The 17,898-nt window shown below is 41.9% G+C and overlaps 3 protein-coding genes, 1 non-coding gene and 1 pseudogene across 4 annotated transcripts in view; 4 read left to right on the top strand and 1 right to left on the bottom strand.

Annotated features, from left to right (window-relative positions):
* The window catches only part of LOC125223332 (protein IQ-DOMAIN 3-like), a 38,845-nt gene extending 31,958 nt beyond the window's left edge, over positions 1-6,887 (top strand). Inside the window, exons 2-8 of the mRNA XM_048126440.1 lie at positions 4,027-4,704; positions 4,781-4,979; positions 5,067-5,183; positions 5,265-5,476; positions 5,629-5,856; positions 5,949-6,068; positions 6,173-6,887. Of these exons, the coding sequence (XP_047982397.1) occupies positions 4,153-4,704; positions 4,781-4,979; positions 5,067-5,183; positions 5,265-5,476; positions 5,629-5,856; positions 5,949-6,068; positions 6,173-6,757 (2,013 nt within the window). The 5' untranslated portion in view covers positions 4,027-4,152 and the 3' untranslated portion in view covers positions 6,758-6,887. The remainder of the gene's footprint in view (positions 1-4,026; positions 4,705-4,780; positions 4,980-5,066; positions 5,184-5,264; positions 5,477-5,628; positions 5,857-5,948; positions 6,069-6,172) is intronic.
* LOC125223379 lies at positions 2,006-3,205 on the top strand. The gene is made up of 2 exons (XM_048126507.1): positions 2,006-2,309; positions 2,820-3,205. Exons 1-2 carry the CDS (start codon positions 2,035-2,037, stop codon positions 3,010-3,012), a joined length of 468 nt encoding a protein of 155 aa, XP_047982464.1. The 5' UTR covers positions 2,006-2,034; the 3' UTR covers positions 3,013-3,205.
* Positions 6,888-7,857: 970 nt separating the features above from the next.
* LOC125189441 lies at positions 7,858-9,427 on the top strand (annotated as a pseudogene).
* A 5,899-nt stretch (positions 9,428-15,326) lies between these two features.
* LOC125189431 lies at positions 15,327-17,855 on the top strand. Its single transcript, XM_048086714.1, has one exon. The coding sequence runs from the start codon at positions 15,327-15,329 to the stop codon at positions 17,853-17,855; it is 2,529 nt and encodes an 842-aa protein (XP_047942671.1).
* LOC125202958 lies at positions 15,798-15,904 on the bottom strand. The gene has a single exon (XR_007173283.1). It is a non-coding gene; the product is annotated as a small nucleolar RNA R71 (small nucleolar RNA).
* Positions 17,856-17,898: the final 43 nt, after the last annotated feature.

Genomic DNA, 17,898 nt, shown 5'->3' with positions numbered 1-17,898 from the left:
AGGTGAAGAATTCGAAATCCTCCACAGCTGGAGAGTTCGAAATTTTTAAAAATTTTGAGAATAAAAATTGTGATTATTCTGTCTCTTTTATTCTCCTATTTATATTAAGTTCCTTTTGGGCCCAGACAGGGATCTATGGAAGGTTTTGGATATGGGCTCTCCCAATTAGCTCTTTACTAATTAAATTGAACCCACAATTTAATACAAGCTTATATTGGAATATTACGAGCAGCCACTACAGAAGTAATATTGAACTCTCCCCATCCAAATCCGAAACAAGTAATCCGGGTTTACATTATTTATATTATTTATTTCCCGCGCTTAAGATATAAATGTCCATTAATTAATTAATATCTGCTATGGACTCAATTAATTAACATCTTATTAATTCCAATAGTGGACTTAGCAAGAAACACTTATTTATTATTCATAGAGTAATAAAACTCCAACTGACCAGTTTCCGAATAATAAAACCTTGTTTAAGCTCCTCTTGAGGACATTATCAAACGAGACTCACCTCGCGCACGATTCAATATAATAGCAATCCTAGCACCGCTAGATATTAATCTCCACTACCCAATATATCAGGATTATTGGGTTGCGAAAAACCCACACCATTTGATAAGTCAAAGTAGTGCATAATCAATACCGTATGCTCAATGCTAACGTATGTAGATTAAGAAATACTCCCTCCGTCCCAAGGAAGATGATCGCTTTCTTAGGCGGCACGGGATTTTATGCAACTTTATTTTGTGTGTTGAGAGGGAGAGAGTAAAGTAAGAGAGAGGGAATAAAGTAGAGATAAAAGTGTTTCCATTTTAAGTAATGGGTCATCTTGGTTGGGACAAACTAAAAAGGAAAGTGGGTCATCTTCAATGGGACGGAGGGAGTAGTTATTTATCAAGACCTAGTCTTTCATTAGATAGCATAAAGACACGTCTTGCTGTTAGATCCATTCAGTGCTATACCACACCAACGTCATCTTATTTCAGTAAGGTTTAGAAATAATCGGACTGACATTGCAACCTTTCACGATGGGTAGTCTAAGCCTATCTGGGTTGTGAAATTCTTCTTTTTCTTTTGCAAAGCATTGCATAGAACCGACTGTGTTACCTTAAAGTGGACGATGCCCACAACCAGTCTACTAAGCAAAAGACTTAGACTTTGTTTGCTTCTTATACATTTAAATGATAAAACATCTTATAAATGCACAAGCAAACACAATGTAATAATATACTGATTCTATTCGTGCGAAATTGCTCGAATAATACTGAATCGGGTTAAAAGTGGATTATAGAGTTTTACGTATACAAGCAAGATTCTATTCGAGCGAAACTTGCTCGAAACATGTTTTTCAGTATACCGAACCTAACATTTTCAACAACTTTTGTACGTATTTAAATTTTAATTATATGTGAATTCTTTTTTCTTTTTTCTTTTTTCTAGGGTTGCTAAAAGGTGCTAGAGCAAACATGGATATTTTCCTTAAATCAAATAAACTCTTTATACAATTACAAATTGATTATTTGTCAAATTTGGGCCTATGGGTTGGACTATGACTTTGTTGGCCCAAAATAAATCAATCCATGCTAGGCTGAAAATGAATTTGATTGCAAGACTATTGTTCTATTTTTCACGCCTTTTAATTTTTATACTTACTTCCTTCGTTCGCGAATTTTTTCACGCCTTTTAATTTTTATACTTACTTCCTTCGTTCGCGAATAAGATTCCTTCGTTCGCGAATAAGAGTCTCATTTCATAATTACTATAAATGGTAAAAAACTTTCGTATTCCACTAACTCAATTATTTAAAACTAATACTACATGCAAGAGATAATTCAGATGAGATCTTTTCACTTGTTAATAAAATAGTCTTTTTTCAATTAAAAAAAATACCGTATCCAACTTAAATAAAAATTCCTTTGTGCGATGTGTGTTTTTCTGGGATTAAAAAGTGTTTATTCATGAATACACATAAATAAAAAATAAATAAATGAAAAGGAAAATGTAGTGGCAAAGGTAGAAGAGTGCCGTATGAATTTGGTGGCATTTCCACAACTCTCCCTCCCTCCGCCCAAATCCGCCTTCATCCCACCACCAATTTCCCCTTCCCGCCGCCGATCTTATCCCCTTGAATACAGTCGGCAGATGGCGGCGACTTCTTCTTCTCCGGCGGCGATTAGGCTGCAACCAATTGAAGCAACGCCGGAGAGTTTCCGTGAATTCGGTCAGGTGATCGAGGCGTCGCCGGACGGCGATGAGTTCGGCCCCCTCGACGCGCAGCTCGACCTGTCCCGTGGCATCCCTAGGTCTATATTGGAATTTTAGGGATTTGTGATATTCAATTGGCTGCAAAAGTGTTTGATGCTTTAATTTGATGGCAAGGAATGGAAATCATGTTGTAAATGAAAATGTGTTTACATACCTTGAATTTTGGGTGACATTATCAACTCAATTTGAGTGAATATGTGGTGAAAGGGGATTTTGATTGTATTTCAACTTAGGAGCAATTGATTAGTGATAATATATGTAAAATTGGTTAGTTTATTGTTAGTTGAAGCAGAAAAGATGGAGAAAAATGGTTAGAGCATTGCTAGTTGAAGTGTCATACATGTATTGGAGTAGTGTAGTGTGCCAAACTTATAAAGGGTGGAAGGTGATTGATTTTCGCGCCCGGATTAAAATGGAAAAACGAGATTATTGGTCGTGGACGGATGGACTATAAAAAAGTTGATAAATCTACTCTTCTTCTCATAACTATGTGTTCCTTGTTCATCATCATCCACAAGCAAAGGGCTAATTCAATTCTTCTTGATCAGGTTCTACATCATGCATCTAGAGGACAGGCCTCTTAGGTTCTCGACGATCACGCACCACGCGAGTGTCACCCAGTGCCTCGGCTCCATAGGGGGCCACGTCTGGTACCTCGGAGTCGCGAGGCCGTCCCTCGTCGATCAAGGAGAAGATACTTTCCTTTTGCAAGTGAGGATAATTGGTGCGGGCCCACTTTGAATATCTGGAGTTACGTGAATATATTTGTGACTCCATAAGGAATTTTAGTAGATACGATTAATAAGTGATATTGTTGTTTACCTGTCTTTTGATGATTGGTTTTCTTGAATTGTTGAAATTGGATGCTTGTGTGTGGAAACATTGAGTTTATCTTTATCTCATTGAATGAACCTTGTCTCTCTTCTTTCTTTCCTTTGCTGTATCTTCTGATTTGGTTTTGTTTGAAAGCTAGCATTGGTGGCTAAAATGATCACAGCTCTGAAAAAAATCCAGTCTTGATTAGATTGGAAATTTGAGGAAACTCGAGGTTTGTTGTTGTTGTTGTTGTATGGTTTGGAGTTTTTAGCCTGTATTCGATTTCGTATGTTTGAATGTTTCAATATTGGTAGTGATAATGCAGAACTGTGTTATGTTGCCATTTGGTTTGTGTGAAAGGATGTTTTCTAGCCATGTTTCGACCCTCATACATAGCTTTCCTGTAGCTCAAACATGACTTGATGTCAAGTCATACATGACTCGAGGATCAAAGTCTAGTGACTAGGCCTCGAGCCTCAAATCATCACGACTCGAGTTCAAGCCATTTGATTACTTGAGCCTCTTGTTTCATGGATCTAGCCTCTTTCAAATGTTGAATCGAGGGGGAATGAGTTAGCTAGAGTGCCTCGTTTCGGAAAGAGATGTTTCATTAGCCATTTTGAGCCTTTCTAGCCTCGTGGATAGCGTTCGTAGGCTTTGTGTTTCTTTAGCTTAAACGTGAATTGAAGTCAAGTCATCCATGACTTGAGGCTCAAGGCCTACTGACTTAACCTCGAGCCTCAAATCATCATCATAACTGAGTTCAAGCCATCTGTTACTCGAGCCTCTCGTTTCTTCGCTCTAGGCTTCAAACAATGAAGAGGGAATGAGTTAGCAAGAGTAGAAAATATAGCTATGAAACATCTCTTCACAAGACTATGGTGTAATCATATCATTTTGTGTTGCATTGACATTCCTAGTTCTGTTTTCCTTTTCCAGATGGATGAGCTATTGCTGGTTGCTGACTGCAGATCTTGAACTGATGGTTGTGGTCTCGGATTTCGTTTAAGCTCGAATCATCGCAGAACCCCTTCGATTTTTCAGTCTGTTCATGGATCATTGAACATGGCTCCTGCATTATTCAAGAAAAAGCGTTCAAATGAAGTCGAAGCCTCTGGATCTCTATCGAGATCCCTGCACGTTCTACCTGCACTCTCGGAAGAAAAGTACCCCAAGCTTCCCGATTCACCACAGGTTACATTAGCGCATGAACTGACCACAGACCTACTAGCATCCGACACCAGAACAGCTGGGCATTCGTTCTCGTCGGCCTCTGTTAGTCTTAGTCATTCCTCCTCTTTCTCGCCTGACTCAAGCCATTTGAGAGTTCCCCCTTTCATCTCCGAGGCATTGAACGACAGGGGATCTTTCCACTTGAGCCAATCTTCCCCTACCGTTGCTAGAGATGGCCAGCCGGAAAGTAAAGACGTTTCGTGGACTATAGACACCTCGGATGCGCCTCCTCCCCACCACAGAGACGTGGTGCCATCGGATGACTCGGCTAGGAAAACAGACTGGCGGGAGTGGGCCGATCAGTTAGTCACACCGGACGACACGCTTGATTTGAACTTGAGTGATCTTCTTGTTGATGTCAATGTTCCAGATCTTGATGCCAAGGTTTGCTTCTCAACTCTGTTGTTTTATGCTAAATGAGTGAAAGCTTGAGCTTAGTTTTACTCGACTCGACTTACAGCTGCTCGAATTGCCACCAAACTTCGCGACGTACCAGCCTCAGATCCAGGAGCGCCGCCTTCTTACAGTCTCTACTGCGCAGACGCTTCCTGCGGTCGCCTCTCCTTGTCCTTCGCCAGCAACCAAGGCACGGATGCGTTGGACGCCTGAGCTGCACGAAGTTTTCTCAGAGGCTGTTACGAAACTAGGTGGTGGCGAACGTAAGTGTCTTACAGACAACATAAAGAGAGAACTGAAACCACTATAAAAGTCTGTCAGCAGAAACTAATACGAGACTAACTATGCAGGAGCTACGCCAAAAGGCGTGTTGAAGCTCATGAATGTTGAAGGCCTCACAATCTACCACGTGAAGAGCCACTTGCAGAAATACCGAACCGCGAGGCACAAGCCGGAGTCCTCAGAAGGTTGGGATCGCCCCTATACTCGTCTTGATTCCACATATCATAATCCGTCATGTATTGATTAACTTATGTTTGCACCTCCAGCGCAGGAGGTGAAGTTGCACGAAGCGGAGAGCGAACAGAATAGGCACGCCTATTCTGTTGCTCTCGTGACCGCCATGGCTGCTGAGGCGGCCGTTGCAGCAGCCAACGCTGCTGCAGAGGTCGTCCGCCTCAGAGCCGCAGCGCACGGCTCGGGCAAGACGAAGGAAGAGATGGCCTCCGTCAAGATTCAGGCAGCTTTCCGAGGATATATGGTATGGTTGAATGAATGAATGAATTTCTTTAGTGTTGGATATTAGTCTCTTTTTTTTATTATTGTTAATTGCAACATTCAATTTTAAAATGTCAAAACAGACTCTAACTCGAGATATTTGGCCTCGAACGCTAATCTTGTCTGTGAATTTAGGCAAGGAGAGTTTTTAGGGCTCTGAGATGCTTAATGAGGCTGAAAACCGTGGTGGGAGGGAAGTCGGTCGAGAGGCAGGCGGCCGCGAGCTTGAAGTGTATGCAGACGATGGCTCGTCTGCAGTCTGAGATTCGTGCAAGGCGAACCCTGTTGTTGGAGGAGAATCCGTCCGTTCACAGGCAGAACGGGTGGATTCATGACGATGATCTCGACAAGTCGAGAGGATTTGTGAGTTTTTTGGCCTTCAAAGGGTGCATTACTAAATTTCTTCAAGAATTTTAGTAAGTATGGCTAAATTGCGTGTGTGTTTTTTTAATCAGAAAGGGGAAAATTGGGATCAAAGTTGCCGATCTAAAGAGCAGATTGAGGCAGATATAAATTATAAGCAAGAAGCTGCTAGGAGGAGAGAGAGAGCCTTAGCTTATGCATATTCACATCAGGTATATATATATATATATATAATGTATTTTTTGTATTCGTTTCTTGAATAAGTTAGTTGTGAAATTATGCATTTTGATGAGTGTGTTGATTTTTGTGTCATTAGACTCTTAAAAATCTCTCGGATTCCACAAACCAAGCGTTCGTGGATCCGATCAATCCCGGGTGGGGATGGAGCTGGTTGGAGAGGTGGATGGCCGCGCGGCCGTGGGAGAAGGGCGACGTGGCCGAGTACGAAGCCGCGGCAAAGGCAGCCTCGGGCCGCGCCGTTGCTATTCGTGGAGACACGAAGGTCCAGTCTCCGACTGCCCAGGGAGGCCGGCGGCCTCCCGGCAGGCAGTCACCCTCGACTCCCAAGTCGAGGGCTGGAGGGAGGATTAGGCCTGCGAGCCCGAGGGGGGTTCTTGTCACGGATGATGACTCGAGGAGCCTGAATAGCACCCAGTCCGAGCAATGCCGGAGGCGGAGTAGCTATGCGGGCTCGTCGTTGAGAGACAATGAGAGCCTTGCTAGCTCGCCTGCGGTTCCGGGCTACATGGCCTACACGGAGTCCGCACGGGCTAGGTCACGGTTGCCTAACCCGCAGGGGTCGGAGACAGCCGCTTCTGCAAAGAAACGACTGTCTTTCTCCGGTTCCCCTGCCCGACCGAGGAGGCATTCGACTCCCACGAGGTTGGGTGCTAGCCCTTAAACAGCACGGCACGACTGGGAACTCATAATTTGTTTGGTGTTTTTGTTTTCCTTTGTTTGTGTGTGCAAGTGTTGTTAACAACTAACTCAAAACTTTTGTGTTTATTTGTGAATTGATTCGTGTTGATTTATAAGTGTTGTTTCCTTTTGTAGTATGAGTAGAATTCCACTAATTTATGATGCGTGATTGTGAGGTATCGAATGAACTATATATTTTTCTTTATTATTTGAACTTTCATTTTGTTTTATATTTTTTGAACTTGTATTTTAATTTGATCGCAATCTACATATGTCTTAAAACTCTAATACACAAAAAAATCAATTTCTCATATAAAATATATGCCCGAATTCAAATACAAATACTATCGAACATAGTACATTATGTAGGGGCAACGTTTGAACTATATGTGTTTGACTAAACCATCGCTGGCTCGTGAAATTGAGAAAATCTTTAAAATTTAGGTCTTGGAGTTGGCGCTAACCCGACAATAGGGCAGCTCCTCCCTAACCCTTTGTGTTCTTTCACACCTCCTCTACCTTTTGACACCGACAACGACCTTCTTCATCGTATTCGACCCTACAAGTTCAGGTTTGCAGATCCACTATTGCATACGAGTGTATTCAAATCGAGCCGAGCCAAGCCAAGCTGATTATCATCGTACTCAAGCTTGTTATATAGTATCAAACTAAGTTTCAAACTTTGTTTATCGAATATCTCATAGGCTCTCAATATATTCATTGGTGACTTAAGGTAAACAAAATAGCTACATATTTAAATTTGGTATAAGGAAATATATTATTACTATTTAGTTAATAATTTTATATTTGGTTAATAATTTCATTTTTCAAATTAAATCACCTAACAAGCGTGCTCACGAGCTAACAAACCGAATATCACCATACTGAACTTATGCGTATAGATAACAAACACAAGTAGCTTGGTTTTTCCAGATGAAATAAACAAACATTATCCTTTTTCATTACAAATTCCATCTGATTGTCATTTCCCCAAAAAACAAATCATCGAATTGCCCAAAAATCATATTCTAACACTCAACTAATCCCATCTCACCTCGAAAACACCAAAAATCCTCATCACATTCAGCTCCCATCAGCCAACAAGTCAACTCCAGAAACAATGGAAGAAGAAACCAAATCAAATCCCCAAACCCAATCCCCAATCATCACCACCGATCAAATCCAATCCAGACCCACCAAAATCCGCCGCGAAACCCCCAATTTCCCCGAAGAAATCATCGCCGAAATCCTCTCCCGCCTCCCCGTCAAATCCCTCCTCCGCTTCCTCTCCGTCTCCCAATCATGGCGCCGCCTCATCTCCAGCCGCCACTTCATCGACGCCCACCTCCTGTGTTAGGATGAAACTACCGATTGAAGACTATCTCAAACAAGAAAAGTAAAGCACTCTTCAGCAATTACGTGGTTCGGCAAAGGCTGCCTACATCCACGGAGAAGTCACTCGAAGTTTATTGAATCAACACTCTCAAGAAGATGGCTCACACTTACAAATTGAATGCTCTAAACTAATCACAAGCTAGAGCTCACAAACCCCCAATCTGCTATGTGTGTGTGTGTTTTCACTCTGCTATATAAACTGAGAAAATACCGAGCTAAAAATAGAAGACTTCAACTTGAGATAACCACACCCCAAATCAAAACAGAAAATCAGTTATAACTATCACTTCACCAACGGCTAGTTTTGGCTGATGGATGAGTCTCAATATCTGTTCCCTCCCCGAGCCTTCACCGACTCTGGTCACAGCTTTAGCTCGCTCTCTATACTTCATATTTGCAAAGGGCATAATCCCACATCCTGATCTCATCCAAAGATCCGATCTTTTCCCGCCGGAGAGCCATCGCCACCGTCCTCCTCCCGTTCTACACCCTGAAGCACTGCTCCCTCCATTCCCTCCTCGCCGGTGCGGCGGCGGACGCCGCCGATTTAGACTATCCGATGAAGAATCCTCGCAATTCCGCCCGCGTCGTCGGCAGCTGCAATGGGCTCGTCTGCATCGCCGTCAACGGCAAGCATTTCTTCGTATGGAATCCCTCCACAAGAAAGCATCGGAAATTGCCCGATGTGGATGATGATTTGAAGAGGGGTTTGTTCATTACTAAATACGGATTTGGATATGTTGAAGCTAATGATGATTATAAGGTTGTTGGATTCTTGTCTGGATTTTGCAATGGTGGGAGGTATGAGAGTGTGGTGAACATCTATAGCTTGAGGGATGATTCTTGGAAAGTGATTGATGTGATGGTTTGCCCTTTGATGATAGTGGCAAGTTTGTGAGTGGGAGCCTTCATTGGGGGAGGAGGTTTGGGGTGGATTCTAAGTGGGAGATTGTGTCTTTCGATCTGGGAAACGAATCTCGTGGGGTTGTGAGTGAACCGAGCTACTTGGATCGCGGGTGTTCGTCCCGTCTCTAGGGTGAAGTTGGTGGTGATTCCATATCTTGATGATCCATGGAAAGGTCCCTATTCGACACCTTTGTGTGTCAGAGGGAAGGGTGAGGTCTTGTTGGTTTATGGGTCGGGCTTTGTTGTGTATGACGCAAAAGAGGGTTCGTTTAGGCATCCCAAGATTAGGAATATTGGTACTTTTCTTGAGGCTGATGTCTGTGTCGAAAGTTTAGTAGCTCTTTATCTTTAGCTAAATAAAATAGTTGAAATAATGTAAATCAAGTGGTGAGATATGAATAGCATTTGTTGTAAATGTTTGGGCTTCACGATTGACACATAATACTATATGGATGAACTATATATGATACTACTCCCAAAATTAATATTAATGACGAATCTACTCTATCGAACGATATATGTAAAAGATTTATTGGTATCTAATCTATGAGGCTCTTACTTGTATAATACTTGCTGCTTTTCCTTAATTTGTTCAATAAAAGAAGATAATTTTGCAATTACTCCTAAAATGGAGAGGTGTGATCTGTCTGATTTTTTACTTGCTCGGGTTTTAATTACTTTATTTTCTATCCGAATTGTTGTAGTTATATAGACAAAAGGAATAAAAGAATAAAAAACCAATGTTACAATGAAAAAACATTACTCTAAATAAGGGGGTATTTCTTTTTTAGTTTTAGGGGAAAAGTTAAGTTCCAAACTATATTGGGCTTTTTTTTAAATTCCGACTTAAGGAGAGACGCATGAGCGTCATGCGTCTCCTGTTAATGAAACGCATGACTGCCATGCGCTTTAGGGTTAGAGGCATTAAGCTCATGCGTCTTTCAATTTTTTATTTTATTTTATTAGAAGACGCATGACTGTCATGCGTCTTAGGGTAAGACGCATAAGGGTCATGCGTCTCTTTTTCGAACTTAAACAGACGCGAGAGGCAGTAGCTTCATTTTGCGCACGTGAGGGAAAGAGGCAGGCGATTTCCCGGCGATTTCTTGGCGATTTTCCGGCGAATCTCGGCGATTTCCAATATATTTCGATAAGTTTTCTTCAATCTTTCAATATTTATCCCTTATTCGGTGTTTATTGCATATTTTGTGTAGGTTTCTCCCAATTTTGTAAATTAGGGTTTATTACAAATTGTTCAATTTTGACCGATGTTTTGTTGTTTTGTTAGTTGTAATGGATTTTATTGGTGAAATTCATTCTATTGTATAGTTTTTGATATGTTTGAGATGCTTGGTGTTGTGATTTTGGTTGTTATTGGAGAGAGTAGGGTTGAAATGTTTCTTGTATTGAACCTTTATTGGCTTGATTATATTGGGTAATTTTTGCAATGGCTACTTAGTTTGATTATCATAATAATTTACAAGTTATATATACATTGAAGTGGAATTAATTGTGAATTTCTAATTTAGGAGTTATATGTAAATTAGGCCTTATAAACATGAATTGTGATGAATTGGAGTTTCTAATATATAGTATATGATTGGATATCAATGGATTAGGAGGGAATCATTTGGTTTATAATATTTTGTCGTTTTGATGATGAATTTGAATATATAAGTTATTTGTATTTTAAATGTGAGTTTGTAATTTTTGTTTTGTGAATATGTTATTAGATTAGATGGCAACTTCAAGTTCTTGCGGACCGTTATTATCCGTCAGTGCTATTTCTTCAGAGAAAACACATTTCAAATAAACTACTGAATGATGGCACAACACATCTTTTCAAAGTTCGACAAACGGAAAGTAAGATTTGGGATGTCGATATTCATGACAATGTGATGTATTGGCTTGAGAGATTTGGTTTCAAAGGCGTGATGGATTGTGGGAAGTCGATGAAGGTCGACAATGAGCTTATCACGACTTTGATTGAGCGTTGGAGGCCGGAAATGCACACTTTTCATCTACCGATTGGAGAGGCGACGATGACTTTAGAAGATATGCAAGCCATTTAGGGCTTGAGAGCAGACAGTCACGTTTTCACAGGCCGTGACTATCATGTTGGATATCCCGATTGACCTAGCAAGTGCCGAGTTTTGTTGGGATGGTTACCAGATACAGGGTCAGAGACAAAGCAGGGCGGTTTGCTGATGACCGCTCTGATCAATCAAACGAGGATACATTTGGATGATGACCTACCTACATATGTATATATCCGAAGATTATGTATCCATCCCTAATCTTGTTAGGAGGACTCATTCTACCATACACCACGAGGTGTAAGGTTCCTTATATGTGGCTGAATGCATTGGAGGATCCGGACGAAGTGCAAAATATTAGTTGGGGTAGTGCGGCTTTGTCGTACCTGTATCATTATCTGTGTGGGGCTTCCATAGATCAGAGGAAAGAGTTGGGTGGGCCTATGGTGCTTCTGCAGCTATGGGCGTGGGAAAGAATGCCCACATTGAGGCCGTCGTTCATAGGAGCGCTCGTGCACGAGCCATATACGCCATGTGGCGCCAGGTATGTATTTAAACATTTATTTGTTTATGTATCTTAGGTCTTTGGCTTTTTACATCAATTTTATTTATAGGTGCAAAGGAACTACGCACATAGGAAATGCTCCTAGATTTTCGGTTGAGCATTACCAAGATCAAATATCTTTGATTAAACCTGGGAAGGTAAATGTCTTTTTTTTTACTTAATTTATGAATTTATTATGAAATTGATTTGGCTTTTACATTGTTGGTTTTGCAGTTTCTGTAGACGCCATATGCAAATTGCATACTACTATAGGGATGTGACTGAATGCTCCCATTGTGACACTTATTTGGTATGTTGGGCATATGTCGAGGCGCATGAGGCTGGACGAGTGTGCAGACAATTTAATCAGTACCAGGAGATTCATCAATTCGTAGATAGGATGCTCAAAGAAGCCGATCATTTGGAAAAAAAAATCGGCGTGGTAAGAAAGGAACTAATTGGGAAGAAACGCGTCAGTTCTTTATTGGGGAATGGGACATGAGATATGAAAGGTTCGAGGCAACCTTAGGTGGCGCAACGATGTACAATAACATTCCACTGAGTCCGGGATACATGGCGTGGTATAACAGGATTACGGTGACGTACCTAACTCAACCTGGGGTACAGTCAACTGTTGGGATGAACGGACAGCTTCTGACATAAGACTATTTGTAAGTTTGTTATATTAAACTATATGCTTTCATGTGTTATAGTTTGTTTCGTATTGATATTTTTATAATTTTTTTTATCTAGGTTGAGGGTTTTCAGCAAGTTTGACATTTGACTACTAATCAAGAGATAGACCCAAGAGTACGACAGATTCAAGAAATTGTTAGGTGTACCCTTCAGTCTACGAACCACGCCAATGTCATGGAGTACCCGGCTTCCCAACACCAAGATGTGGTCATGCAACCACATCCTGGGGTGAGGGGTGTTCAAATTGGTGGACACGGTAACACGCGACATATTAAGATGTCGCAACCGCATCCTGATTATGTGCAACCGGCGCCTATGAATCCCGAGTATGACCCACCTCAGTGGTCTTTCTATCCAAGCCAAGAGTCTCAATCACAGTAGAGTCGTCCCCTCTTTTCCCCAAGCCAACCTGAGCCTGATTGGAGTAATCGCCCCTATTCACAAAGCCAAAATGAGCCGCAATGGAGTGGAGCTCGAGCATCAGTGGATTCATACTTCCAAAATTATCAGTTTGTGGCTCCTCAACGAGTTGAAGAAGAAGAAGATGATGAAGGAGAAGAAGAACTAAAAGTCGGAATTTTAAAAAAAGTCCAGTACGGTTATGGAACTTAAGTTTTACTCTAGAACTAAAAAAGAAATACCCCCTAAATAAGTTGTGATTTCAAGAAATTATAATGGTCGAAAATAAAAAAAAATGTTGAAAAAACAGCAATAATTATGAGGAAGATTGAACACCATCTCACACATTTAGTAGTTGGAAGACTTATGAATGAAACTAGTTTCTCCTATTGAGTTAAATTGGTTGTTGGGTTGAGGAAGAGGTAGGCCATTGCACAATCATCAACCATTGAAGTCGGATACTTATACTTCCATACTCTAACTGCTGCTTCCACTACTGCTGAGCTGCGCCTGAGCGTCTAGGGCAAGTGCCCGTGATATCTACCACGTCTTCAATGGAGAGCACATCCCAAACCTAAGATTTATGCCTCAACAAAATGAACAATTACCGGAACAAGAGTAGGTAGAGATGTTAGTTGGATAGTTAGTTAGTTAGTTACCCCGGCTGTTGCTAACACTACAAACTCGTCTTGATCAGTGATGCATCTTTGAGTGATAAAAGGCGACTGTAAGAAGTAACGAGTGTCCTTGCAAAGGTGTGGCTCGGGCCCAGCTGATTTACGACAACTTGTGCATTTTTGGATAGGCTCACGAATATGAGTCAAGTGCACTGAAATCAATGCGTTATTCTCGTCTCTCGTCCCTAGTACAGCTCCCGAGGCCCCAATTTGTGCAATTGTAAGATCTTCACCCTGTTAAATATAATAATCTCAAGCCAATGCATTATTAAGGCCATTATTTGGTCCGTTTTTGTTATCAAAATCACTCTACATGTCCATTATTTGCATATTCTATACATTTTGGTATTTTGACGTGTTTTGTGAGAAATGTGCATATTTGAGCCGAAAAGGGGAGTAAAAACGCATAGTCTGGAAATCTGGAGTCAGACGGCGACCAGCGACCGCCGCGAAGTTGTACGGCGACCGCCGGCGCCCGGCGGTCAGAGCTATGTGGCGGCCCGCCTCGGAAATTTACGCTAGGAGAAGAGTCTCGCCCGGCGACCGCCGGAGGACATGTGGCGGTCCGCCACCGAAGGGTCAGAGTCTCTGGACTCCAACGCGGCGACCGCCGGCCAAGGTGCGGCGGCCCGCCGGAGAAAGGCGGCGAATCCGACCAGCCCTAGATTTGCTCCAAGATTTACCAAATTTTGAAGATCTTTTCCTTCTATGATGAGGAATAATCTTCCCCTATAAATAGGACCTCAAGCTTCATCAAAAAGAGTTTTTCACACAACAAGAACACATTCATAGAGAAAGAGAGTGACTACTTGCAACATTCATAGAGATCAAAAGCTAGAGTACTTCAATTGTGCAAGGAGTTGGAGAAGGATTTCAAGAACATCAAGAACGACAAGGATTCAACCTACGGGTTTTATTTGCTTTAGTTTTATGTTCAAATTGTTTTCCCTTCAATCTATGTTTTTAGTTTATTCAGTCATGTGTAACTAAACTCATAGGATTCTAGGGATGTGTTAGTAGCAACTTTGGTTATACAATTCCGTTTTCTATTTAATATCCGTTTTGTTTTTACTTTGTTTCTTCCCTAAGTTAATCATGATGCTTCATAATTGAGTGACACAATTATGTATGATTCAATACAACTTGCTTCATAACTGTGACAGAGTTCTAGCGAGTTAGATCCACTTAGTAGACACTACAGTTAGCTTCCTTTAAAACGGCACTGTTAATTGAGAGTGAGGACTTTTCAAGGGTCTTAGGAGCTTTTTGGAGTTACGTGTTAGGATTGACAACCCTAATGTTAGTAATCAACGTTTGTATCGCATGAGCATAAGCTAGGTGACTCGTCCTTTCAAAGTATTAACTGTGCTAGGGTATTGTAGTTTGGAATTTGTATAACCATAAAAGTGAAAGCACATCCCTGGAATTCCCCTTATCTCTATACTTTTCTCTCCGTGATTTGCTTGCATTTAGTTGTTTACTGTTTTTAATATTTACTGTTTTCAAAAGTTTCCAAAAATTCTTGTTTCTCCAGATAGTAATTGAGTTCTAGTAGAAGATAGACACTTTGTGTACATCTTCCCCGTGTTCGATACCCGGTACTAACCTTTTGCTATACTATACCTACTCTGTATACTTGCAGGTATTTATAGTGCAAATAAAAAGTGCATCAAGTTTTTGGCGCCGTTGCCGGGGAAGACAATTCACTTTGGAGTGATATCTTCAAACGATAATTTTACTACTTTGGATTTTTATTGCTTTTTGTTTTAATTTTTTTTTGTTTTCGAGTCTTGCAGGTTTTGTATGCGAACGCGTTCTGGGAAGTACATCTTAGAGCCGCTTGATTTAGAACTTGAAAGAACTCGTAGAATAATAAGAAGTGAAAAAGGATCAGGAACAATGGGTGACCGAACAGATATTGAGAAGCTGCAGGAGATGGTGAAGTTGCTGATGGATGAGAGAGATGCGGAGAGAGCAGCCCGAGAAGCCATGGAAAAGAAGAACAGAGAAACATTACCTGTGATGAACATGTTCAATCATGGGAATATGATCACTTTTCCTAACGGCCCTCGTATTGATGCTAACAATTTTGAGTTACGCATGCCCCTTATCCAAAGGGTCGAGCAAACTCCTTTTGCAGGTAGGGCGACTGAAGATGCTAACCGCCATCTCTCCAAATTCGTGGAAATCGCAAACACTCTGAAATTAAATGGTGTCGACGACGATGCCATACGGGTAAGACTTTTTCCATTCTCATTGATTGATTCTGCTAAGGAGTGGTTTGAGTGTATGCCACCAGAAAAGGTCTCCACATGGAAGGACATCGTAGCTACCTTCCTCGACAAATACTACCCGCCAGGCACTATTTTGAAGCTCAAAAGTGAGATCTTTCAGTTCACACAAGGCCATGACGAGCCCCTCTATGAGGCATTTGCTCGTTTCAAAGCTCTTCTTCGAAAGTGCCCAAACCATGGTTTTTCCATAGACCATCAGGTAGGAATCCTCTATAATGGATTTAATGAGAAAATATGTGCTATGCTTGATTCAGGGGCAAATGGAGGATTTCTAAGAAAGACAGGAGAGGATGCCATGGCGGTGATCGAGGAGTTCGCCACCAACAGTCGGGGGTGGTCGAAGGAAAGGCATGCCACGAGAAGAGTAGCAGCCATAGAAGAGGCCGAAGAAAGTTCTTTTGCTAAGGAGTTAGCAGAACTTAGAGTCAGGATTGATCAAATGGACATCTCGAGGAAGGAAGATCCAATTCCGGCAACTTCCATAGTGGCGGTCAAGGCACCCGAAACTGCCATATCAACTGTGGAAGAAATCAACTACGTGCAAGGAGGCGGTCCCAGAAACTACAATAACAATTATCGCCCTAATCAGGGGGGCGGTAATTTCAATAATTATAATGGGAACCGTCCGCACCCAAATCTTTCTTATTCTAACAATAATTACTTGCAACCCCCTGCAGGATTTAATGTTAGCAAAGGAGGAGTGGTTGAGCCGATGAAGAAGGAAGACAAGTATGAACAAGGAATCACGAAGATTTTGGAGGTAATTACGCAAGATAGGAAGATTAATGACACCAAGATCGGAGTGGTCGAAGCAAGGATAAACAACCTCGAGCAAGGAATGAACACAATCTCGGCAGCTGTAACCAATATTACCACTCAAATGGAGCAAATTCAGAAGAAGTTAGATGAGGATAGAGCAAAGGCAGCAGCAAGAGTGGATGATATTAACAAGAAGTGGGTGGCAAAGCAGAAATCTGGGGACTGCCCAGTCGCCGGCGGACCGCCGAACACCCCGCAGCGGCCCGCCACTGAGACGGCAGAGTCAACCACGCAGGACTGCCCAGTCGCCGGCGGACCGCCGCACACCCCGCAGCGGCCCGCCACTGAGAAGGCAGAATCGTCCACTAAGCAGGAGCTTGTGCGGCACAACGGGATTGTACTCCCTTTTCAGCCAAAGAGGAAGTTCAAGCTTGAAGAGCAGTTCAAGCAATTCCTTAACATGTTTTGCAAAGTCCATACTAACATTCCACTTGTTGAATCGTTGCAGGAGATACCAAAGTATGCGAAGCTACTAAGGGAGGCGGTAATGAGGAAAAAAAAGCCGACTAAAGCCGACCTTAAGCTACCGCATCATTGCAGCGAGATCATCCAAAAGGAAAGGGCAGTGAAGCAAAGAGATCCGGGCCAGTTCATCATTAGGTGCCGAATTGGAGAAGGGAAGGTTGACAAAGCACTGTGCGACTTAGGATCGTCCATCAATCTCATGCCACTGAAGTACTACGAAAAGCTCAACATCGGGCCACTCAAATCTTCAGATGTAACACTCAGGTTGGCCGATAACTCGTCCATCAAGACTGTAGGTATGATTGAGGATGTCTTAGTTAAAGTTGATGATTTTATTTTTCCTGCCGACTTTATTGTGCTTGACATGAAAGTAGACAAGAACGTCCCTCTAATCTTAGGGAGAGATTTTCTTGCCACTTGCAAAGCTTTGATTGATGTAGGTCGTGGCGAGATCACAATCAGTGATAATCATGGTCAATCCACCTATAAGATCGAGAGCGAGATGCTAAAGTTTGAGGAGGCAAAGCGGGCAAAAATGGAACAACAGTGCAGAGCAGTCATGGCTACCGACTTGACCAAGTCCAAAGATCCCTTTGAAGCGGAGGATCCTTCTACCTCCACTATCTACATTGTCAAAGAGGTAAGACACTCTTCTAAAAAGGGTGATGCTAATTCTTCTACATCTGCTCCACAGAAGAAGAAACAGAAGAGAAAGAAAACACCCAAAGAGGACCCCGAGATATACGTCATCAAAACGAAAGAGGGGAAGTACAAGTGGTGGAAGAAGCTAGGGACCAAATTGCTCCCTATGCCAATTTTCAACACTCGAGTTATTGATCCGCCCAACTAGTGGGCCACTTCAAGTCGAGCTAACGACTTTAACAAAAGCGCTT

Source organism: Salvia hispanica, chromosome 1 (assembly GCF_023119035.1).
Source record: "Salvia hispanica cultivar TCC Black 2014 chromosome 1, UniMelb_Shisp_WGS_1.0, whole genome shotgun sequence".
Taxonomy (NCBI): domain Eukaryota; kingdom Viridiplantae; phylum Streptophyta; class Magnoliopsida; order Lamiales; family Lamiaceae; genus Salvia; species Salvia hispanica.
The sequence above is the reverse complement of the archived record's forward strand: the minus strand, read 5'-3'. Positions and strand labels throughout refer to the sequence as shown.

What these genes read in the sequence shown, in the direction of transcription:
- LOC125223379 (XM_048126507.1), top strand. Translation starts at nt 2,035, where the DNA reads ATGAATTTGGTGGCATTTCCACAACTCTCCCTCCCTCCGCCCAAATCC. An exon ending in CTGTCCCGTGGCATCCCTAG is followed by an intron (nt 2,310 to 2,819) that starts GTCTATATTGGA and finishes CTTCTTGATCAG; the next exon opens with GTTCTACATCATGCATCTAG.
- LOC125189431 (XM_048086714.1), top strand. Translation starts at nt 15,327, where the DNA reads ATGGGTGACCGAACAGATATTGAGAAGCTGCAGGAGATGGTGAAGTTG.